This window comes from Typopeltis vanoorti, chromosome 8 (assembly GCF_054136105.1).
Source record: "Typopeltis vanoorti isolate ZY-2024b chromosome 8, IOZ_Tvanoo_1.0, whole genome shotgun sequence".
NCBI classification, from domain to species: domain Eukaryota; kingdom Metazoa; phylum Arthropoda; class Arachnida; order Uropygi; family Thelyphonidae; genus Typopeltis; species Typopeltis vanoorti.
Window position 1 is genome coordinate 61,617,448 of NC_143556.1, and position 26,036 is coordinate 61,643,483.

General features: G+C 35.8%; 1 protein-coding gene across 1 annotated transcript in view; it reads right to left on the reverse strand.

Moving 5' to 3' along the window:
* LOC150104035 (hemicentin-1-like) overlaps nucleotides 1–26,036 on the reverse strand; it is a 594,473-nt gene that overhangs the window by 495,205 nt on the left and 73,232 nt on the right. The window contains exon 5 of the mRNA XM_090396386.1: nucleotides 1,039–1,263. Coding sequence (XP_090252512.1) covers nucleotides 1,039–1,263 — 225 coding nt within the window. The remainder of the gene's footprint in view (nucleotides 1–1,038; nucleotides 1,264–26,036) is intronic.

The window sequence follows — 26,036 nt, forward strand, 5'->3', positions numbered from 1 at the left end:
ATCACCGAGCATTTTCATCGCACATTTAGAAAGAGCAATGGATAAAATGAAAGAAGATGCCAAAAGAATATCTGTACACGAAATGAGAATTAACAATCTGAGATTTGCAGATAACATTGTTATTATTGAAGATGACGAAAGAGAACTACAAAAAACACTGAAACTGTTAAATGAGGAAGGGAAGAGATTTGGACTTGTTATGAACTTTGAAAAAACAAAGACAATGGTATTTGGTGAGAAGAACATGAAACAAAAGATACAAGTGGATGGAACTGATATAGAAATGTAGAACAATTCACATATTTGGGAAGTATACTGACAGATGACTTGGACTGTAAAAAAGAAATAAAGATCAGGATTGCAAAGGGAAGAACAAATCTGAAGGCCATGGATAACATCTGGAAAAGTAAAGTGATCAGTCTGTAAACAAAACTAAGAGTATTGGAAACATGCATCTTCAGCGGTGTACTGTACAGATCTGAAACATGGGTAATAAATAAGGAATCAAGAATAAGAATTTTGGCATTTGAAAGAACTTGTTACAGGAAGATTCTAAGAAGATAGGATGGGTACAGAAAATCACCAATGAAGAGCTCTATCAGAAGAAACAACAAAAACAGAATCTAATGCAGAAGATTATAAAACGAAAGCTGCAATTATTTGGACACATCTGTAGAATGAGTGAGAACCAGAAGATAAAGACATTTATGTTTGGTATTTTGGATGGTTTAAACAGAAGAGGTAGACCATACAGAGAATGGATAGACGAAATAAAAGACTGGTGTGGAATGGGTGTATAAAAACTGTGACACTGTGCACTGGACAAAGAAAGGTGGAAGAAGATAGTGAAACAGGCATCAGACATCAACGGGCAGTGAGCCCATGGTTCGTGATGATGAATGTCACCACCAAGTTGTAATATGAATTGTCTGGAATGGAATATGCAATTAAAATATATTCATGATTACTGTGAGAAATAACATACATAATAAACTAAATTTTATTCTGGCATAAAATGTTTTCATCAGCTAAATTTACCTTTCAATGGCCGATGATAAGTTTCTTTCAAATTCACAGTAGGCTGTCTGGAAAACCCATGCACAAAATCCAATTTACTTAGACCTGTGGATCTTAATGTGTGTGGTCCATGACTATTAACTTCTAACTGCCAAGAGCCAGGTTGAGGATCTTTTACATTCACAATCTGCACATTACTAAGATCCAGTAATTCATTTAATCCATCATTTTGGTCAATAATTTCTCCTACAAAGAGACTAAGCATATTAAAAACGTCTACCAAATTTTCCAATACATATCATTTAAATGATATATCATAAAATTTTGAAAATATGAAAGCCTATTAAAAAAATTTGCAGAATGAAATATTTTATGATTAACAGAATACAGTGGTACCTTGGATTGCGAGTAACTTGGTCTGCAAGTGTTTCACAAGACGAGCAAAAATTTTTAATAAATTTTAACTTGATAAATGAGCGCCGTCTTGCAATACGAGTACTGTATTACCTATACGCTTTGTCTGCCGAGCATCACGTGATCACAAGCCACTCAGGATTGTGGGTAATCGTCTCACATGCACGGTCTCAATTGGCATACCTCATTTGTATAGTCAACATTTGTGCTAGCGTTGTGACCATGTGTGTGTGTGTGTGTGCATAAAGCATTTTTTTATTTTGTGTCCAAATGTAGTGACTGTTCTTTATTAACTGTACTATGACAATGGCCCCAATGAAGAAAAGGGTTGAAAGAAGTGGCATCCATAGTGTTGTGAGGCACAGAGAGGCTGTGAGTTCGGACGCAAAGGCAGCTGTGGCTGAACAGACAGACAGACACTAGTGAGTAGTATATGGTGGAGTGGAATATAGGAAAATGAAGGTGACTAGTGAAGTACCTCACAGTTGTGTGCTAGAGCTACTACTCTTTAATTTGTATATCAATGATATAGGGAAATATTTAAAGGTAGGGGTGGGAGTATTCAGTTGTTTGCTGATGATGCAAAACTGGGGAAAGCAATAGTTGATAAAGGTGATATAGATATCCTGCAGGATGATTTGAATAAATTGGCATTGTGGACAAAGGATAATGATTGCCAATTTAATGTTGCAAAATGTAATGCTATACATTTCGGGTAGAAAAGGCATATGATGTATCATATTAATGATACTGGATTGCCAATAATTATTTATTGACTTATTGCTTGAGATTGTTCTGGTCTCAAGCACTGTGTAACTGTTTTTTCTGCTCTGAAGATGGTGGTTAGAATACCAGCAAAATATCAACAATATCACAATCGAAATATCACCAAATTTTTAAGATTTTTTTATCATAAACTTGTCCACAACCATTTACAGAACATGACCACTGTCTCTTTTATTTCTGTTGCAATTTGTTAACTTGCTAACAAATTTTGCAATGCTTGTTGCTTCATCACATCACGCCGACTCGGCATCACTAGCTAAGCCTTCCTTTACTTGTCATTTTTGTTGGCAAATTTTTATCTGATTCTTGTTTTAGCAATGCATTTGTATAACCATTACATTGGAATCAGAAGAAAGCAGAGACACCCCTTTAAGGGTAACAGTATTTGGGGAAAAATTTTCAACAGGCATTAAAGCAGGCTGCTTTAAATCAAAAGGATTTAAAGCAGCTAACGTGGTAGCAGATTCTGTATTCATTACAAACATTTGTTGTCCCTGTTTGGTGTTAGAAACTTTTAGAATTTTATTATTTGGATAAATTGGTTTTTCTGTAATTTCTAATGGCATACTTTTATCAATATATGAAACTGTTGGTGTCAGTTGTGGTATAGAGGGCATTGTTTCAGTGACTGTGACAGCATTTGTAACTCTGGCCAACTGAGGCCTACTTGTAGATGAAACAATGACTTCCTGTTTTTCATATACTAGTTGTTTTCAAATGAATCTGTATTGCCATTGGATAAAAGTATAGTAGAATTATTATCTAGGCCAACAAGATGTGATTCTTGATCCTTCTTATATTCAATGCCATTTTCTCTTAGTTCCTTTCTAGAAAAGATGTCATGCTTTTCAATTTACAAACAATCAACATTATCTAATACTGCAAAACTATTATCATTATTGTTAAAGATACCAAGCTATTTTAAACCTGGTTTTACTCCATTTCCCAAGTAAGCAAACAGACAAATAAGTCAAGTTTGTGCATGCACATAATGCAAGTCTAGCTGACCCTGCAGACAGTGCAAGACCAAGGTAACCCATGGTAAAAGTAGAATAAAACCAGGTTTAAAATAGCTTGGTATATTTAACCATTTATTATACCCAAGGTAAAATACTTTCTATTATCATTATTATTCTGAAGCAAAATTTCAGTAACTATTAAGTCTGTAACAGGACCACTTTCTTGTGCACCAATTCCTTCACCTGAATGCATCAGAAATTGAATATCATTATCTTTGACAGCAACTGGAATATCTTCAGTTGATGTCTGAATATCAATAGTCTTGATGACAACTGGTACATCTGTTACAGATGCCTACAAATCAACATCCTTGATAATAACTGGAACTTCTGTTATGGGAGCCTGCATACTGATATCTTTGATAATAACAGGCACATCAGTTGTATGCGTTTGAATGTCTATATCTTTGATAATAACTGAGACATCTGTTGGGGTTTCAATGCTAATATCCTTAATTATAAATTGATCCACCTATTTCATTAGATTGAATATTTATAGCTTTATTAATAACAACAGCACCACTGTATCTGATGGAATACTTAATTCCGAATTTGAATCACATCTTCAAAAATTAGACTGTTTTTTTTACTTAAAAATTAATTAGACTTAAAAAATTAGACTGTTTTGGTTGTATATGTTTCTTTTTTGTATGCTTTTAAATTACACACAGTAACAGCAGTGAATCAACAATAGCAACCATCAACATCACAAATAAAATCTTTCTTACCAATGTGCATCTCCAGATGATGCTGCAATCTATATTCTGTTGTGAAAGTCCAATCACAACCATCTACGTAACACTTAAATGATCTCTTTCCTGAACTAATTAAACGAATTTGGAGTTTACATTCTTTGTCATAAAAAAAATTTCACCAATCGACCAACCTTTGCCAGCAAAGATTGGTCGGTTGGGTAGAGTCTCTGCTACTAATGGCTCACGCAAAAAGTTAAGAAAGTTTGAGCGCGGTTAGTACTTGAAAGGGGTTCAATCATTCAATGCTGTACACACTCTCCCTCGATGAGTCTTTGGACTCCCTAGAGGTTTCTCATAATAATAATAAGAAGAAGAATAATAATAATAAATCAATAAATAATTATTTACTTATCAGTCTGTGTTCTAATATATACTATCGAAATTAATAAATTGAGTATATTTGGTTCTTTACATATTTCTGTGTTTCTTTTCTTGTCCCAGAGAGTATAGCATGTTGTCCTTCACAAGAATTTCATTTCTCTAGTTTCATTTCTCCATCTAAATGATTTTGCTGTTATGTGGCTAGAGAGAGCTTTGTTCACCGAGCATGCTAAAATGCAAATTGCAAAAAACTTAGCAATTAGGGTGGAAGCAGGTGAGCCTGAGTGAAGGTACCCATGAGGCGAGTGAGTATGAGAATGACCAAGTAAAGAATCTAATCTCTCAAGCAAAAATATTGAATATGGCAGTCAATTATAAGATAGGATATTTAGTGGAGTGTTGCTACAGACCAAGGAGCACAGAGGGTGGGGACCAGGAAATGTTTAGACAGTTGAGTTTGGCAAGTGCAAGAAGAATGATTGTTATGGGAGATTTTAACTACAGTAATATAAAGGGAGAGGAAGATGCATATAGCAATAAGGGAATGGAATTTCTAGAATTCTTGAGGGACAAATGTCTTAGGCAACATGTAATAGAGGGAACAAGAGGTTCAAGAGTTTTGGATTTGGTTATAGCATCAGAAGAGTTGATAATAACTGACACGACATCTCTCCCACCAGTTGGAGAGAGTGACCATATGGTTTTGACTTGGAAAATGAATAGACATGCAGGAGTATCAAAGAGACAGGAATGTATGTGGAATTATAAGGCAAGTGATTATAATAGTCTGAGACGTCAACTTGGGGAAGTTTCATGGAGGGAGGAATTGGAAGGCCACGATATCATTAGTGCTTGGGAAATTGTGAAGGAATATTTGTTAGCAGCAATGGTAAGGTGTATACCACGAGTGAACAAGAGGACACAATTTGGAGTAAAGTGGATGACAAACAATACTAAACATGAATTGCCTCCGAAAAAGAGGGTATGGAAGAGATATAAGGAGACAGGTGAAGAGAAGATGTATGAAGAGTATAAGACACAGGCCAGAAGAGTGATTAGTATGGTAAGGAAGATGAAACTGGAATATGAGAGGAGATTGGCCCTAAGATCCAAAGAAAATCCTAGGGAATTTTTTAGATATGTGGCCAGTAGGAGGAGAAATGACTGCGGAAGAATGATATTGTTGGATAAAAATGGGAAAAAAGTGACTGATGCAGAGGACATAGTGGAATTGTTCAATGAACATTTTATTGGAGTATTTCATCCTGGAGGAGTCAGTTTTAATGCTAGCGGGATTGGGCAGGTTCGAGGTTTAGAGGTACAGGAGGAGAGTGTGTTTCAAATACTGAGTACTCTAGATGTCAGTAAAGCTGTGGGACTGGATGGTACTGCACCACGAATTTTGAGAGAATGTGCTAAGGAACTGACAATGCCTTTGACCTGGCTTTTCAATGAAAGTCTGGCTGTGGGAAAGGTGCCCATGGAATGGAAAGAAGGTAAGATAGTACCATTGCATAAGGGTGGTAGCAGACTGGAAGTGCCTAATTATAGGCCAGTTTGTGTGTCATCAGTAGTTAGTAAGATCTTGGAGAAGGTAATGAAGGGCTGTATACTCATTGATTGGGCAGATGGGGGTAATGTTATCAGTGAGAGTCAAAATGGATTTCTGAAGGGGCGCTCTTGTTTTAGCAATATGCTAGTCTTTTATGATAAAGTTACAAGAGCATTAGATGAGGGAAAGGCATATACTGCAATTTTCTTAGACTTAGCGAAGGCATTTGACAGGGTGCCACATGATAAGTTGTTATTTAAGTTGTAGCACATGGGTCTGGATGTCAGATTAGTCAACTGGATTCAGGATTGGCTGTCTGATAGGTATCAGAGAGTTGTGTGTGGTGGGGCAGTTTCACGGAAGCAGAGGGTTATAAGTGGGGTCCCACAGGGCTCAGTACTGGGACCTATTATTGTTTAACCTTTATATCAATGACATTGTCCGTGGATTGCAAGTGGATATTCAGTTGTTTGCGGATGATGCAAAGCTGGGAAGGATTATTAGTAATAGTACAGATGCGGCAGCCCTGCAAGAGGATTTGAATAAGCTAGATAGATGGACAAATTAATGGGGGGGTGTCAGTTTAATGCAGCAAAATGCAAGGTCTTGAGGTTTGGGAAACATCGATGGGACACTGCATACTCTATGGGAGGAGTTATACTGGAGGAAGTAGGGGAGACAAGAGATCTGGGGTTGATGATTGATAGAAACCTGAAATTTAGGGGACATATTGCAAAGGTGGTGAAGGTTACACAGAGGATTGCTGCAATAATGAGAAGGACACTGACCTGCAGAGATAAAACAGTTATCATTCCATTGTATAAGACCCTGATCAGACCACACTTGGACTATTCTTCTCAGATTTGGTCCCCAGGATTTGAAGGGGATAGATTAACTGTGGAAAGGGTACTAAGGCGGATAACAAAGATGGTTTCAGGATTGTGCAATGATAGTTATGAGGATCGGCTGAGGGGACTTCAGATTTGGTGGATAGAAGAAGGAGAGGTGAGATGATTGAGACTTTTAAACTGTTGAGAGGTGGTTACAGTGTTGACACTGGGGAGTTCTTTCGCTTGGTTGAACAGCGGGAAGGCATGATGACAAGAGGCCATCCCTGGAGGTTACAAAAGGAAACTGTGAGCAAGAGGGTGAGGAGTGGTTTCTTTTCATGGAGGGTGGTTGAACCATGGAATGCATTGTCTGATGGAGTGGTGAGAGTGAGAACGGTCAATGAGTTTAAGGAGTGGTATGATAGACGTTGTGTTTCTTAGGAAGGACCTCCCACGATGAGTCTTTTGACTCCATGGAGGCCTGAATAATAATAATAATAATAAATTCAGGAAGTAAAGGTGGTGGGTGGGGGCATAAAAGGATACTGCAGTTTCTATATACTAATGCCAAAAGTATTAGGAACAAAAGGAAGGTGTTTTTGACACTGGTTAGTGCAACCTCACCAAAAGTTATAGGCATTAGTGAGACTTGGCTAATGGCAGATGATGCAGTTGAGTAGACGATTTGAGAATACCCACTACGCATCGCATAGACCTATGACTGATCATCTGCAATGATCGCTAATTCATAAGTAGTATAGAAATAGAATACAAGATAAATAAAAAAATGAATTTTAATTAGGAAAAGATTTTTGGAAAATTTTCTAGTGTTTTTTTTTTCCTTTTTCTTTGGAGATGGGGGCATGTCCCCTTAGCCCCCCCCCCCCCTGGGTGCGCCACTGAATTGCAGCCAAAAAAAAACAGGAGACAGGTGGGGGGGGGGGGCTGTTCATTTGAAACAATCTGGTGTGGGATAAAGGCCAGTAAGACAAAACATACAGTTGGTTGTTGATATAGGCCAGGAAATTCCATAGATGATCTGGAAGACATGCACAGCCAAATTTGTAAATCACAAATTTGTGATTATTATGGGGGGCTTCAACTATGGAGATATAGACTGGAAGGAAGAAAGATCAAATGGCAAAAAGGAAAGAGAATTTATACACCTGCTAGGAGATAATTACTTAAGGCAGCATGTGATGGAGGGGACTAGGGGTGGAAGAGTATTGGACCATGTCATACGATCAGAAGAGCTATTCATAACAAAGGTGACACTGCCTCCAATTAGCCAAAGGGCCCATGCGGTATTTCGGAGATTGTAAAACATGAGGAATGTTCTATCAAGAAGGGATATTTGTGGAACTACAAGGCAGGTGATTATGACAAGCTTAGAAAGAAGCTTAAAGCTGTGCCATGGTATAAAACACTGCAGGATAAGGATTTTAACAGTGCATGGGTTATAGTTAAGGATCATCTAGAGGAAGCAGTATTAAATTGTATACCTAGGGTGACGAGGGTAAACTGGGCAGGAGTTAGATGGATGGTTAATATCATTAAGCATGAGCTACAGAAGAAGAAGAAAATGCTGTGGAGGGTACATAAAGACAAAGGTGACCAGCATGGCAAGGAAGGCAAAATCAGATTATGAGAAGAATCCAGCCAAGCAACCCAAAGGAAATCCCAAAATGTTCTTTTGTTATATGGCAAGTAAGAGGAAGAATGACTATGGAAGATTAGCCTTAATGAATGATGATGGTCATGAGGAGACAGAAGCAGATAGAATAGTTGACCCTTTCTTTTAGTGTTACACGGTGATCAGCATTCATTTTAGAAATTATGGACTTTACATTGGCAGACAAAATAGACAGATGATACATCTCACTGTTATAGGAGACTATTATCTCCTATAACAAACTATTCCTGGAATCCATAAAAGTTTGTTATAATAATGTAGTTGTCCATATATTGCAAGGGTTATCTGAAGAGAATGGAATGCAGTTTATGAAGGTATGATGAATATGGATAAGCAAACGCAAGTAATCATTCTTATGCAAGAGTGATGACATACACATGAATTGATATGGTGAGTCACCTGGTGGGACTATTCTAGAAAGTTTTTCACTTTATTACAAATTAAATTAAGCTTTTCCAAGAAATTATATTGTATAATTATTATTGTTGTTATTATTATTATTCCACCCTCCTGCCTGAATGCCATGCATTCAGCAGACTCATCGTAGGAGGTTCATTCAACTGACAACACACATTTATTATTATTATTATTATATGGGTACCTCCATGGAGTACAAAGACTCATCATAAGAGACCCAATCTATCCACACACTCTATCATATCCCTATCTGAACATATTAACAGACAAAGCACTCAAAATTGACTCTTGCAACCCATTCCACTCATTCACAACTCTTCAAGAAGAATCTAGTCCTCCCACCCCCTACCAACCACACCTTTATTCAATTTCCAGGGATGACACCTTATTCTGTTCCCACTAGCCAAATACTGAAGCATTTCTCCTGCATCTATCCTTTAAAACCTTTTAAGCAACTTAAATGTTTCTATCATATCCCCTCTTTTTCTTCTATCAACCAATTTCTGCAATCCATACACCTTCAATCTATCCTCATAAGAAACATTCCACAGGTTACTCATCATCTTACTCACTTGCCTCTGAATCCTCTCTACTGCTTCCTCATCCCTGAGAAACTCAGGTGACCAGCACAGTAGTCCAGAAGTGGTTGTATCAAGGCCTTATAAAGAGGAATAACAACTTCCTTATCTCTTCTTGTTACTGTTTTCTTCAATAGCCAAGTAATCTTATGGGCTACCTTAGCAATATGTCCTCTAAACTTTAACTTCCTGTCTTCCACCACCATCCCTAAATCTCTAGCTTCATCTATTTCCTGGAATACAATGCCATCAATGTGATACACAGCTTGTAATCTGACACCCATTAACTTTTGCCCATACTGACAGCCTATTTAAATCGTCCTGCAAGCTGGCTACATTGCCTTGATTAACTATTACTTTACCTAATTTCGCATCATTGCAAACAACTGAATATTTCCTTTCAAGTTATTTCCTGTATCATTTATTAAAAATTAAACAGCAATGGTCCCAGTGAGGAACCTTGAGGCACACCACTATGATTTATCTATCACTATCATGATTCTCCATGTAAAAAATCTACTCCTCGCACTCCTCTTCACCACACTTTTACATAACTTCCAGGGATGAACTCTGGTTCTTCCCCTCTCACCTTCTACTCTTTTTATAATCCCCTCTGGATTAATCTGATAAAATCCTCTCACTAACTGAAATATCTCTATCATATCACCTCTTTATCTCCTATCCACCAAACTCTGTAATTCACATCTCTTCAACCTCTCTCCATAGCCAGCATTTCAAACTAAGACAATGTCAAACAATGTCTTAGTCACTCGACTCTGGACCCTCTCCAATGTCTCCACAACACACAGAAAAACAGGCGACCAGATTTGAGCACAATAGTCCAAGTGTGATCTGACGAACAACTGCTACAAAGGATATAGTTGAGATATTTAATGAGCAGTTCATAAAATTCTTTCACTCTTGTGAATGAGCCATCATGGAAGGTTTGAGAGCAGCTGATGATGAGGAGGAGGAGGAGGAGAGACTGACTGCAAGTGAGCAAAAGGTATATGGGGAAGTTTTATTTTACACTTGGTTAGACTATAATAAATTTACTTTAATCTTTTATCCAAGTGTAAGCAAACAAAGTTTGCGCCTGAAAATATCTTCAGGACTGAGGTAAGGTGGTACATCCCTTGGCAACTTGTAGCAAAGGCGGACCAAGCTCTGATCACGCCTTGTCTCAGTATCTCCCATAATGCAAAGCACATCTCCTTGCAGACATGTATACTGCTATGCATTAAGGGAAGGGCCACTACCCAGACCGGTTTCGACCTTTATTGAGGTCTCGTCAATGGGAGGCAGACCCAGATTGGTGTTATATAATTTTTGATCTCTGGGATGTTGAATATGAGGAAAGGTTGAGAATATGCACTTTGTAGAGTCTAATGGATAGGAGGAAAAGGGGTGACATGATAGAGACACACAAATTGGTAAGGGGTTGTTATAGGATTAATGATGAAGAGGTTTTTCATAAAATGGTGGGAGATTGGTGAGAACAAGAAGTCACCCCTGGAAGCTGTATAAGGAGGTTGTGATCAAGGGAATGAGAGACAGGTTTTTTTGCATGGAGAGTTGTGAATGATTGGAATGCACTACCTGACAGCATGGTGTCGAAAGAGAATTTGAATATGTTTCAGGCATGGTATGATGAGCTGTGTGTATGACAAAAAGCACCTCCTAGATAAGTCTGTGAGAACATGGGGTCTTAGGATAATAATCATAATAATAAAACTGAATAATTTTTGTTATTCATTTGGTATGAAAATCAGCAATAAAGGGACAAAAACAAAAAAAAAACACAGAAAACATCAGCTGCATCCTGAATGGAGGACCTGCAGAACAAGAAAAACATTTCAGCTACTTAGACATAATTTTTAGTGAAGATATTAAATTTAATGTGGAAATAAACAACAGAATTATTAAAACTAGTATGGTAGGAAGTCAACTGAATAAATTTACATCGAATAAGAGAGAAATTAATCGAAACACTAAATAACTGTCTACAAGACAGTGTTCAAATCTTTAACTTATGTATCTCAAATGAGCTGGGTTAGAAATAAAACACTTGATCAAAAACTGGATGTGAGAGATATGCGAGTTCTGAGAAAGATAAGTGGAGTAAACAGATGACATCAATGACAGTATTGTATTAAAAATGAGGATATTAGGAAAGAATTTGGCATGGTCAGTAGAGCTAATCTCAGATGGTACAATCACTAAAACAGAATGGGAGAGGATTAGCAAAACAAGTATTCTTTGCCAGGTTAGCAGGAAAAACACCCAGAGGAAGACCAGTTATTTGTCAAGACTCCTCTTGACAGATAACAGATTAATTTGGAGGAAAATTATTGATTGGAAGTTAGTAACGGTGTAACTTTTTCATGCAGAACTATCATAATATCCTGTAAACCCCTTCAGGGTACCTATCAGGATTTGATGATGATGATGACAACGACATACGAATTCACACCAAGAGAAGAAGCAACTAGCTACTAAGTGTGTCAAAAATAAACTTACAACAACACAAGTGCTAGTGCTAGTGTTTGTTTGCTGAATGTTATTATTTTACCACACAAACACTAGCACTAAAAGAAATAAAGTATAAGTTAGAGTATGTCTTTAATCATGTTCATTGAAATAAACAATATCAAATGAGAGAACTCCTGATATTAAATGTCATTTATAGACCACGCAATTTAAACATCTTAAAATTTCCCATTAAACGAATTAGCTGGCCTTCTACCAGAGAGGTAGGTGCAGCTATACCTGTTAGTAACAGGTGACATAAATATAAATATTATGAATAACAGCAGAGCATGGTATTTAGATCTACTATCGGTGTATGATCTAACTCCTAACTTCATACACAAGGGAAGAGACAGCTGAAAATGCAATCACTTCATCCTGCATTGGCCACATAAATATAGAGGAACCTCTAAATAGCTATACTGTAGTATTCCATAACATCAGACTAGGCTATATATGTGAGATGCCACAGCTGCGTACTGAACCAGAACCCTTAAAATGCACCAAGTCCAAAAGACAACTTGATAACAGTGAATGCAGCATGAATGCTTGTTGGGGAGATTGAAGACATTTATGTGGTGAGTGTAAACAGGCGAGAATTTAGGAATTTGGGTAAGTAAGAAGCGCAGCATACTTATCAATTATGAGATATCATTGAATGTAAGCGGTAACAGGCAAAAGATTGTGGCTGTAGCTAAGGCAGTAAGCAGAGTTCATGGTATAGCTGTGTGCTTGTGAAGTAATGGTAAGACAGCAGGCAAAAGTGATGAGTTAGCAGTGTTGATTGGTAAGAGAAGAGTACAGGTAACTCTCGTATAACACAGATGTTAGGTTCCAAAATGCTGTGTTATATAAATCGCGTTATGCGAGACTTAGATCACATAGAAAAAGTAGGGTTAGGTTCCGAAATCCTTTTTTTTTTGATTATATAAACAACAATGACATATCCAACAAAAACAATATTTTTATTTAATTCATGTAATTCATGTAAGTTAAAAAAACAAAGTATGAGACAAATACATAGTATAAAAATTATAAAAATTACAAATTGTACATAAATTTCATTGCACATAATGCATAAATGTTTTAGACACAATAAAATAAAGTGCATATTTTAATCGTCATCACTGTCTTCAGAAATAACATTTCATACATGTTCTTTAATTGTCCAGAGGTCATCACTTGAAATCTCTTGGACATCATTTGTATAATTCTCATTGCCTACTTCGGCTGGTTTAATTATCGAGAAGTCAGTAATAAGACTTTGCTTACCACAATGCTGCAATTTTTTTATTAAGTTCATAATATGGAGCTAAACAAATATCCAATTGTCTCGTGAATTTTCCCGAGCGCTCCATTGAGGGATCATTATCTGTAAAATAACTTCCTAACTTTCTTGCCAAGTCCAATCCTTCAGCTAATTTCTTTAAACTGAATTCTTTAACGGATTCATCACAATCAGAATCTTCGGCAAAACTTTCCCTGCCATTTGGTTAGACGCCATCTATTAATGTACCAGTTCCTCCTCATTTAAACCTGTTTCTCCATCAATTAATTCACTGATTTTGTTTTCAACCATATCGCAAAAGCCCTCTCCACCAAAATTGCGTGCGACATTTATTATACAACGTAGCTTGGCATCCGCTGGAGGTACGAAAATTTGTTCCAGAACGGCTTCAGGCAATATTTTTTTACAGCAAGCATTCAACGTAGAGGGGTGTAATTCCTTAACGGACAGAGAAATAATTTTCACACAATTCAATATTGAAAACTCTTTTCACGCTTGAGGTAGTGTCATGTTTGGATTAGATTCCATTTTTTCCAAAATGAATTGGAAAGTTTGCCGAATATAATATGACTTAAATGTTGATATTATTCCTTGGTCGAGTGGTTGAATAAGTGAAGTAGTATTAGGCAGCAAAAAAGTTATTTTAATATTCTGATGGCTTAAATTTGTTTGGGTGGCCTGGTGCGTTATCTAAAATTAGTAGAATTCTGAAGTCGATATTCTTTTTCTTTGTGTAACTTTCTACATTGGGTACAAAACATTGGCAGGCCAACAAAACTTTTTGTTGGCCTGCCAATAGACAGGTAGGGTGGACTTGTCGAGCCCTTTCATCACATGAGGATTTGGGGATCGGTTAATAAACATTGGTTTTGTCATGTAATCACCTCATGCATTACTACAAAACAGTAGATTAATTCTATCTTTGGAAACTTTGAATCCAGGAGCTCATCTTTCATTTTTCAAAATATAGATGCTTTTTTTTGGCATTTTTTTCCACTAACCCAGATTCATCCACATTGAACACCTGGTCTGCACTATAACCACCTTCTTCAATGATTTTTAAAGTTCTGCTGGGTATTTCCTGGCAGCTTCAATGTCTGCTGATGCTGATTCTCCCTGGATTTTAAGATTATACAAAGAAAACCACTTTTTAAAGTTTTCGAACCAACTGTTACTGGCAAAATCCATGCTGAGAGATTTCTTCTGAAGAATCTTGATCAAGTTCTTTTAAATGTTTATAAACTTTGGGAGCTTTTTGCTTAATAAGGTCTCCATCCAAAGGAATTTTCTTTTGAGCGCAATCTTCTATCCAAATCATTAGAGATTTCTCCATTTTTTCTATTAGAATATCGCGTACACGAGCAACGCACTTTGCACTTACTGTTAACCCAGCAATAACACTTTCTCGGATTTTGTTCATTTTGTTTGATTGTCGAATTGTTAATTCATGTAAATTCAGAGTCCTTGCAACAATTCCTGGTTTTTCTCCAATTTTCAACCGATCCAAGATTTTAATTTTTTCTTCGAGAGAAATGAATTTCCTCTTCAATATTGATTTTTTCCCTTTCATTGCAGTTTTAGTGGTCATTACTACAAAAACAAAAAAAAGCATTACATATGTATGTAACTCACCAGAAAATAAACTACTCAGCTTGAGAATAACACACTTATGATTTTTAATGCGCTTTCCTGGCAGAAAACGAAGACAATTTTCAACAATAAACACTTTATACAGTAAACCCTAGATGGCGAACCTATGGCACTCGTGCCAGGGGGTGGCATGTCTGAGAATTTTGCTGGCATGTCAATGATTTACAGGTGATACCCTTTTATACGCTTATAAATTATTCAACTATTTTTAATTATTACAATACGTAAAATTTGAATTTTGTTTTACACAATACAGCAGTTATAAAGACGTGCATATGATTGGTGCAGTATTAACAAAAGATCGTGCAACCCAAAGACAACCGACAAGTGTTGAGTTGAAATGATAATTCTCTTCAATCGAATTCCATAACATCTGAAACTGTCATAACATTCACTATTAGTTTTAACACAATCACGACAGGATGTCATTTACTGTTCCAATGGAACTTCTCATTACCGACTGGCTCAACTCATACAAAAGTTTCAACTCTTAGTTGAATTTTATGGCTGCTTGTTTGCATTTGAGGTGGCAGACGAACACACACACACACACTCTTGGTAGAATAAAATTCTTGGTAGAATTTTATTTTAAGTTAGCCTTTGTGATCTGTCATAATGACATTGAGAATTTCAAATACAATAAAACAAACACTTATTTCGTAATTGAAAAATTGGACAATAGTTTTTAGTTAGATACTGTGTTTCAGTGCAACATATGGTTTTGCTTGAGTCTATACAGCATAGTTTCTGTGAGAGGGGACATGTGATTCATTAGTTAGCGGCATTTTTATTCCAGTTGTCTGAAATTGCACTATTTGTTGAGAAATATATTACACATACTGCAAAAGCCTCTGTGCCATACCTTATTCAGGGATAAAACTAAATTCAATACTTATAACTACTTGTGCGATACTGGCAGACATAAATTTAACGAAGATAAAATTTGATTTTTAAGTCCCGTGGTGAAAAATACATGAAAAGAAATGGGGGTTACTAGAAATCGTAGACTACGTTATATCGAAACCGCGTTGAACACGGGTTAATACAATTTGTAGACCGCTTTGTATAAGTAACGTGTTATACGAGGGTTACCTGTATTTGATTATCCCATCTGAAGATATTGTTATAAATGAAACCTCACATCTTCCTCCGGTTGGTGAAAGTGAGAAAGGATTATATATGGAACTATAAGGCAGGTGATTATGGCAAACTCAGGAGGTGACTTGCAGTGATATCATGGTATTAGGAATTTCATGGGAAGGAAATCAGTGCTGCTTGGTTTCTACTCAGGAAGTATCTGGCAGAGGCAATGACTGAGTGTATTTCTAAGGTCAGGAGATTAAATAAGGTGAGTGTAAAATGGATGACTGAAGAGGTGGAGAATCAGAATCAAGGCAGCAGAAGATCATCATCATCAAATTGCTGCTATGTACCCTCAAGGGGTGCACAGAATATGATAGTACTACATGAAAAATTTACATCATTACTAACTTCCTATCTACAATTTTCCTCCAAATCAGTCTATTACTTGTCAAGACTACAACATTAACAGATCTTATATTTCTATCATCTAAAACACTTTATATAGTATCAATCCACCTATATCTTGGTCTTCCTCTGGTTCGTTTTCTTGCCAACCTGGCAGAGAACACTTGTTTTGCTAATCTTTCCTTGCCCATTCTATTTAAGTGACCATACCACCTGAGATTAGCTCTGTTAATGCAATCCTGGATGCTGACAATGTCAAGTTCTTTCCTAATACCCTCGTTTTTAATATGATATTGCTTGATGCCATCTGTTCATGCCTCTAATCTTTCTCAGGACTCTCATATCTGCAGTCTCTAGTCTTTGGTCAAGTGTTTTACTTCCGACCCAGCTCTCAGATCCATAAGTTAAAACTGGTTTGAACACTCTCTTGTATACAGCTAATTTAGTGTTCCGACTAATTTCTCTCTTATTCCATATGAATTTATTCAATTGACTTCCTACCATACCAGCTTTGTTGATTCTTTGTCTATTTCCATATTTAATTTACCATCTTCACTAAAAATCACGACTAAGTCGCTGAAATGTTTTACTTGTTCCACAGGTTCTCCAATCACAACGCAGTTGACATTTTCAATGATTCTGCCTATTTTCATTGTTTTTGTCTTTTTATTGATGACTTTCATACCATATCTATTACAACAGTTATTCCTTTTAGTCAGGGAATCTTGCAGACTTCTAGCGGATTTATTTAGAAGTATAACATCATCTGCATAAAGCAAAAAGCATCGTCCACATAAAGCAAAACATTAACACTGCCAATTCTGATATCATGTTTAATACCACTTTTCTTCATAATGTGATCAATATAAATAATGAATAACAGAGGGGATAATGTGCATTGTTGTCTCACACCACATTTAACATTAAACCATCTTCCTGTACTTCCATCAATTCTAACTGCTGATGAACAACTGAAATAAAGACTAAGTATTGCTTGATATAATGCCCCACAGACACCATATAACTGTAGTGTATTGAATATCTTCTCTCTTGGCACCTGTCATATGCCTTTTCCAGATCAACAAAACTTAAATATAGAGCTTTTTTATATTCCCATGATTTCTCAACTATTTGTCGTAAAGTGAAAATCTGATCCTGACAGCCTCTATTTGGCCTGAATCCAGCTTGTTCTTCACCAAGCTTTTCTTCAATACAATTCTTCTCAGCCGTTTCTCAAGTATATTTGCATAAATCTTGCCAGGAACACTCAGTAGGGAAATACCTCTGTAATTCTCACATTTAGTTTTATTTCCCCTTTTTATATATGAGTACTATTAGAGATCTATTCCAATCATTGGGAATTCGTCCCTCTGTCCAGGCTTTCTGAACTATGCAGTGCAGCTACTTTAAGACTTTTATACCACCATAATTCAACATTTCTGGTTGATTATCTACTCCTGCTGCCTTTCCATATTTCAGGCTTTTTGATCTTTTTCTACTTCAAGTATGGATATGTATTCCTGACTGTATGCATGTTGAGTGTTTTTTTTTGGAAGGAGGGCAAGATTGTGCCACTTCATAAAGGAGGTGATCGAACTCAAGCATCAAACTATAGGCCTATCTCTGTGCCAGGTGTTGTGGTTAAGTTGTTGGAGAAGCTTGCGAGAACTAGGATCCACAGTTGGGTTGACAACAATGGTATAATCTTTCACGGACAGCATGGATTGCCATTGGGAGGTCATGTTTTAGTAATCTACTTACTTATTACAATAAAGTGACTGCTTCTTCCTTGGACAGAGGAGAAGGATACACAGTAATATACTTGGATTTCGCAAAAGCTTTTGATAGAGTACCTCATGATCAGTTGACAGTCAAACTAGAGCAGATAGGATTGGATATTAGATTGGTGCATTGGATTGGAGACTGGCTATCTGATAGGTATCAACAAGTTGTGTATGGGGGTGCGATATCCAGGAAAAGGAAAGTCACTAGTGGAGTGCCTCAGGGGTCTATTTTAGGGCCATTACTATTTAACTTGTATATTAATGATATTGGCAAAGATTTGGATGGAGATATTCAGTTGTTTGCAGATGATGATGCAAAGTTGGGACGAACCATAAAGAGTAGTGAGGATGTTGTGGCCTTGCAAGAAGACTTGAATAAACTGAGTGATTGGGCACGGAAATGGGGATGTGAGTTCAATGTTGCAAAATGTAAGGTCTTAAAATTTGGAAAACAAAGATGGGATGCAGAATTTATGCTTGGTGAGAATATATTTTTGGAGGTAGAGGAAATAACATATCTGGGGGGTGATAGTGGATAAGGATCTAAAATTCAGGGGACACATCACCAAAATTGTGAAAACAACACAAAGGCTTCTGGGAATGATGCAGAGGACACTGACGTGTAGAAGTAGAGAGATTCTTGTTCCGTTGTATAAGGCTTTGATTAGGCCACACATGGACTATTGTGCCCAGATTTGGTCACCGGGTTTTCAGAAGGATGAAGAGATGTTGGAAAGGGTCCAAAGGCGACTGACTAAGGTAGTTTCTGACCTCTGGAATGTTGAGCATGAGGAAAGATTGAGAAGATGTAATTTGCAGAGTCTGGTGGAGAGGAGGAAGAGGGGAGATATGATAGAGACCTACAAGTTGGTAAGGGGTTGTTATAAGATCAATGGTGGAGAAGTTCTACAGAGAATAGTGGGAGATCAGGGGAAAACCAGAGGTCATCCCTGGAAACTGTATAAAGAGCGTGTGAGTAGGGGAGTGAGAGGCAGGTTTTTTTCGTGCAGAGTTGTGAATGATTGGAATGCCTTGCCTGAGAGTGTGGTGTCTGCAAGAAGTTTAAGTGTGTTTAATACACACAATAATAATAATAATAATAATAATAATAATAATAATAATGTCTCATTGTCCAGTTACCCATTCTCATATTTGCCCACATCACTCTACTTGAGACTGCCTGCCATTCAAGAAGATTAGCCTCGTATTTAGTGTTGAATACTATGGCTACTCCTTCTTTTTCTTGATTGTCATTGCCTGAATATAACATTTTGTATTTATTGCTCAGAAAGATCTCACCAGTTTTTGTCTTTTTTGTTTCAGTCACCCTTATTATGTCGATCTGGTACTTATCTAATTCCTCAGCTAGCTGCATTTCTTTGCCCAGGCTTCTTATGTTGATAGTACCGATCTTTAACTCTGGTGATGTTGAGTTGGGGTGTGTTTTCAAATTTGTTCCAGTAGCTGACATTTTGCTGTTCGCCCTGGTTCCTTGCCAAAAACAACAGGGGCCTTGTTTAACCAGGTGACGCACCAGCCAGCATGAAATTTTTTCATGTTGTACCATCATTTTGTATTTTGGTTTAAGCCAATAAGAATACAATTTGTTTGGCTAAATCCCAAATTGTCAGCCCATCCTCATTCGTTCAGTATCCAGGTAGATACCCAACAGGGTGCACCACGAGAAGGTGTGGATTGATCATTAAGTCAGAAGCCCTGGTCGGTTCTCCACATTCCTTTAAAGGCTATGTGGAGATCTCCTCTCAGTTACATAGCTTTGATCCTTAAGCACCCCTTAGGCAGCAGATGAGTGGAGATAATCTGTTGGGTACAAAAAAAGTTTACTAAGGAGACTCACTTATTAAAGTTAGCAAAAGTGTGGTATGAGCAGTAGTTAGCAAATGACACTAAAAGAAATCCTAGAGATTTTGATTCTTTCGAGAAACTTGTGACATTAAGATGATAATATATAAACACGTTTATACAAGAATATTATATTATAATTTGCCAAATATTTCAATATAACAAATATAACACATTAATATACATACATTCATATATATATATATATATATATATATATATATATATATTTTTTTTTTTTTTTAAATTTAGACTTTATTTCTTACATTAGTTTAATGTTATTTATAAATTTAGATTATTATATGAATTTATGAATTAATATATTTAATTTAATCATTACTCTGATAAAAAATGTTTTCCTCTCTTTAATACTTAGCGATATAACATCACGCAGCTCATTCTACTTTTGAATGATCAATTGTTGGTATTCCACCTTGTTAAAAAAAACTGTTCTTATGTAGCCACTGATGAGAGTCTGTTATTTTCAGACTGAAATATTTAGCAAATTAAAATATAATATTCTTGTGTAAACGTGTCTATATTGAAATCCTAGAGAGTTTTTGCGATATGTGGCCAGTAGAAGGAAGAATGATTATAGGAGATGATGTTGGTCAGTGATGATGGGAGAATATTCTCCTAAACACGTAGGAGAATATAGTGGAGATGTTTAATGAGTAGTTCATTAAAGTATTGCATCCTTGTGATTGTAACATAATGCAGAACTTGAGAGCAGTGGGAATAGGAAAGGAACCAATGATGGTGCATGAGCAGGAGGTATATGAGGAATTGAGTATATGTGATTAGGAATTATAGACACATTAACAGAAGATATTTTAATATTTGCCAAATATTTCAGTCTGAAACTAACAGACTATCTTCAGTGGCTACATAGGAACAGTTTTTAACAAGGTGGAATACCAACAATTGATCATTCAAAAGTAGAACGAGCCACGTGATGTTACATTGCTAAGCATTAAAGAGAGGAAAAATTTCATCAGAGTGATGACTACATTATAGGTATTAATTCACAATTTCATATAATAATCTTAATTTATAAATAACACATTAGACTAATGCAGGAATTAAGTCTCAATTTAAAAAATAAAATAAAATAAATAAATAAATAAAAAATATATTTTTATATGTTATCCCGATTAAACTTTCCCATATTTTTGATAAGGATATACAGTCATTTCGATTCAAGTTAGGGCATTGAAGTAAGGTCTCAGCACTCTCTTTGAATAGATGTTCAAATTTATAGCAACATCTGTGTAGAAGGAGAGTCTTGGATCAGAGGATCTTGTGGCTTGTCTCTATCCCATGCTGAGCCAATCCAGATTTATTGGATTTGTTGTGCAGAATGTATGACTGATATTCTTGAATTCTTTTTTCTATAGAGCGTCCTGTTTGTCCAAAGTAGGAAGATTGCAGTTACAAGGAACTTGATACACATCCGGCAGAGACATAGTTGAGCATTTATCTTTAGAAGAGGGGAAATGGGTGGCTATTTTGTTAATAGGTATATAAGTGGCTGTTAAATCATATTTCTTCAGAATTCTTGAAATTGGTTCTGAAATCCCAGAAATATATGGAATTGGAACTCGACGTATTGATTCTTTGTTGTTCTGGATTGGATTGTAGGAATCGAACAGATGTTGTGTAATTTTTTTTGAGAAGATATTTAATTTCATGTGATGTTTGATAGTTGAAAGTTCTTTCGTAATTCATGAGGAGTTGAACAATTGGTTCTAGCTCATCGGATTAAACATTTTATGATTCCTGTTTGTTGATAAGAATGATGAGAAGATTGTTTGAGAATATAACGTCCAGTGAAAGTGGGTTTTCTGTAAAATATTCTTGTGTTAACGTGTCTATAATTCCTAATTATAATGTCACAAGTGTCTCTCAAGAGAAAAAAAAAAGAATATATGTGATGTCAACCAGGCCATGGGACTTGATGGTATTTCACTGCATCTCTTGAAGAAATGTTCCATGGAGTTTACATCAGCTTTAACATGCTTTCTACTAGGCAACTTTTTTGATATCTATCACACAGCCAATTCTCAATCTCTTGATATCTAATTCCACATGTTTTAAATTAAATATCAGTAAGTGGTTATCTCTTCTGAGTCAAATTTCAACATATAACTAGCAGAAAATATGAAACAATGCAGGAGATAATGATACAGAAATGTAGCAGCACAAAGTGTCATAGACTGAGGCCTGTTGCCATAAAGTATATTTTTTATGCAAATCCCACTCATAAAAGGTTGTAAACCCTATAGTAGTAGTAGGTGAACTAAGGGATAGCTATTCAAGAAATCCTACTGGAGGCCAGATATGGAACTTTTTAAGGCTATTTTTCCATTTGGTAGTGTTTGCTGGTATGCTAACCACTTGGCCAACCAGGCTGACATCTGAGATACTACAGGATCTAATTATTGATTTTCGCACAATGTGAAAACTAGGCCTAAATTCCTGTGAAATGTTTCTGTGTGAGCTAGTAACATTGACAGACTTTTAAAATAAGTTGCTAAGAAATTTTCTTCTGATTATACCATCATATCTGTAGAACTAGCTAGCAGATAATAAAGAAAAACCTAATTTTCCTAATTACATCTCTATTTCAGCTAGGTCTAGCCTCTATAACAGTGTTTCTCAACCTTCTTTCATGTGTGCCCCATTTTTTAATATTAGTGTTTGTGGTACCCCCCCCCACCTTCTCCCTTGCAATTCTTGTGTTGAGACACTGACAAAACCCATAAAAGTTAGCAAAACAAAAAAAAAAAAAAAAACTAGGGATTAATTAAAATTTTTAAATATACCCATTTTGTGTGCCCCATTTTTTAATATTAGTGTTTGTGGTACCCCCCCCACCTTCTCCCTTGCAATTCTTGTGTTGAGACACAGACAAAACCCATAAAAGTTAGCAAAACAAAAAAAAAAAAAACTAGGGATTAATTAAAATTTTTAAATATTCATACAAATTTAAATATGTCATCAAATCTTTCGCAAATTGTATAGATCTGGCATCACTGCACAGACCGTTGAATCATATATCGAACTTTTGAAAACATTCGCGATTTCCTCACGACAAGTCTCAAATGCTCTGCAAATGTTTCTGTGGGTATAAATAAGGCTTGAAATGGCAAGAAACGCAGTAACACCGCAACAGTGACCAACAGCAAGGGTTGGCATAATTTTACTCCTATTCACAACAACTATGATACACAGTATAAAAACAATCTTTTCTATTGTAGAAAAATGGATAAATTTTAAACTGGACGTAAGCAGGTATCTGACAACTGTGGATACAGTTGTATCCACAGTTGTCAGATACATTAACGTCAACAAATTCTGGTTTACAGAGTTTTCACTCCGAAAGTAAAATCAAGAAAGTATGCAGCAGAATATTTAGATTTCAGTTTTAGATTGAAGTAAATGATGAAGAAAGACCACTGTGTGTTATCTGTTCGAAAATTTTGACGGCTGATAGCATGAAACCGAATAAACTTAAAAGACAATTGGAAACGCTTCATAAGGAGTATATTAACAAACCTCGAGAGGTCTTTGCTGTTAATGAAATGTTTTGAAAAGAAAAATTTTGCATTAAAAAAAAAACTTTGTCTGTAAATGAAAAAGCTTTACTAGCTTCTTAGAAAGTTGTATATAAAATAGCTAGGTGCAAAAAGCCACACTATTGGAGAAGACCTAATTCTGCCAGCTGCAACTGATATTGAGGAAAATGTGCTTGAAGAAAGTTTTACTAAAAACTACAATGCATACCTCCTCTATCAAACAATACTGTTGATTGGCGAATTAGTGATGCATGTGAAGATATGCAGCAACAACTTTTGTCGAAGCTTTGTGACCAATTATTCTCAATTCAGCTTGACGAGGCAACAGATATCAACAATGATTGTCATTTAATTGCTTATGTTCAAATTTGCAATGGATTATCAGCAGCTGAAGAGTTATTGTTTTGTAAACTAACAGAAAGAAGAGCCACAGTACCTGAATTGTTCAAAATATTGGATGGTTTTATATGTGAGGAAAACATATGGAAAAATTGTGTTGGAATTTGCACTGATGGTGCTCGAGTAATGTCTGGAAGGTTTAAAAGTTTACAAGCCCTTGTGAGGGACAAATCTTCACAATGTGTTTGGACACATGGCATGATTCATAGAGAAGCTCTTGATGCAAAGGAAATGAGTCCTTGTCTAAACATTGTGTTAACAACAGTCATGACCATGGTGAATTATATAAAAATGAGACCCTTAAAATCAAGACTGTTTTCTGAACTTTGCAAAGACATGGCTGAAAGCAGAACATTCACTGTTACTATTTCCCTGGGAGACAAGATGGTTATCACAGGGAAAATGTTTACAAATTAAGAGATGAAATAGCAATCTTCATAGAAGAGGAAAATCATGAAGAAGCAGAGAAGTTTAGAGACCACTTATTTGTGATGAAATTGAGTTACTTGGTGGATGTATTTGAGAAAGTAAATATATTAAACCTGAAACTCGAAGGGAAAAAAGTATCTTAAAAATGAGTGAACCTTGGAATGCATTGCCTGAAAGAGTGATTGGAGTGGGAACGGTCAATGGGTTCAATGGTGGTATGATAAACTTTGTGTTTCCTAAAAACGACCTCCCACAATGAGTCGTTTAACTCCATGGAGGTCTGGACAATAATAATAATAATGAGTGACAAAGTTAATGCTTTTTTGTAAAAACTAGAGTTATGGAACAAAAAGGTAAAGCAACAAAAATTAGAAATGTTTGCAAATGTGGATGAATTTATCAAAACCTACAAGGCAGAAGAGCAACACATAAAAGTTTTATTTGCAACTATTGAAAATCGTTTAATTTGATTTTCAATAGTTGTGAAAGTTTTTAAAAGTCTTTGTTGATAAAGATTTTTAAAAACTATTTTATAACCAGTGACAACATAATGGCGATGTACCATTTCAAACTATTCCTGAAGGTTTCTCAATTGAAGAAGAGGAACAAGTTATAGACTTCATGTCAAGCAGCGAAATCAAAAGATAATTTGCATCTAAATCACTGTTTGAATTTTGGGCCAGTGTTGATGATGAATTTTCTGCACTAAAGTCAAGAGCTTTTCATGCACTTTTGCCATTTCCAACATCTTATCTTTGTGAAATCGGGTTTTCTGCAGCAGCTGCCTTAAAAACAAAATATGGATCTCAAATATAAAAAGAGAACTAAGAGTGTCAATTTCCAATGTATCACCATCATATGAAAAGCTTGGCTCTGCAACACAGGCCCAAGGAAGCCATTAATTTCTAGATTTGTTGTTATTGTTTAGTTTTAATTAGTTCCTTGGTATATTTTGCAATACTGATATGTTCCCATAAGCATAACTAGTTTATTCAATACAGGGGATTTTATGCATTTTATTATTAGAGTGTATTTTATGTTTTTGTTTTTATATTGTTTTTGTGTTAATAAATAGTTTCATTAAATGCTTTTGTTTCAATAAAATAGTTTTTCAGTATTTCTTTTGGTTTCCACTTTCTTCACATCATCTTTAGGTATTTCACACCCCCCATATGTTTGAGAATCACTGCTCTATAATTACATAAGGTTTGTTGCATGTACAGTACATTGAATACCTAAATCCTGAATAATTTTGGAAAGGATGGTTAATTAAATGCAAGTGGGAAATTGTAAAATAAAATAATTACAACACTTTTTTTTTCCACTAAATCATAAAATTCATTCTATTTTTTTTTTTCACGTCATTCATGTTAAAACTATTTACAAAGAAGCTCCTAAACAACCAATTAAATTGTTTCACATCATGTCAATTAAGAAAGTTACAAATATTTTGAACAATAATTTCCCACTGATGGCAAAGTGCATAAAAAAAAACTGCTTAACATTCATTAGTGTTTTTTTTTAAATAACGAAACCTATGGTGCGTTCATAATTAGAAGAAACACACGTATAAACCACAGTGAAAATTATTTAATTGTAAATATTTCATCCTAAGTATCTTAGGACATCATCAGTACAGTATTTAA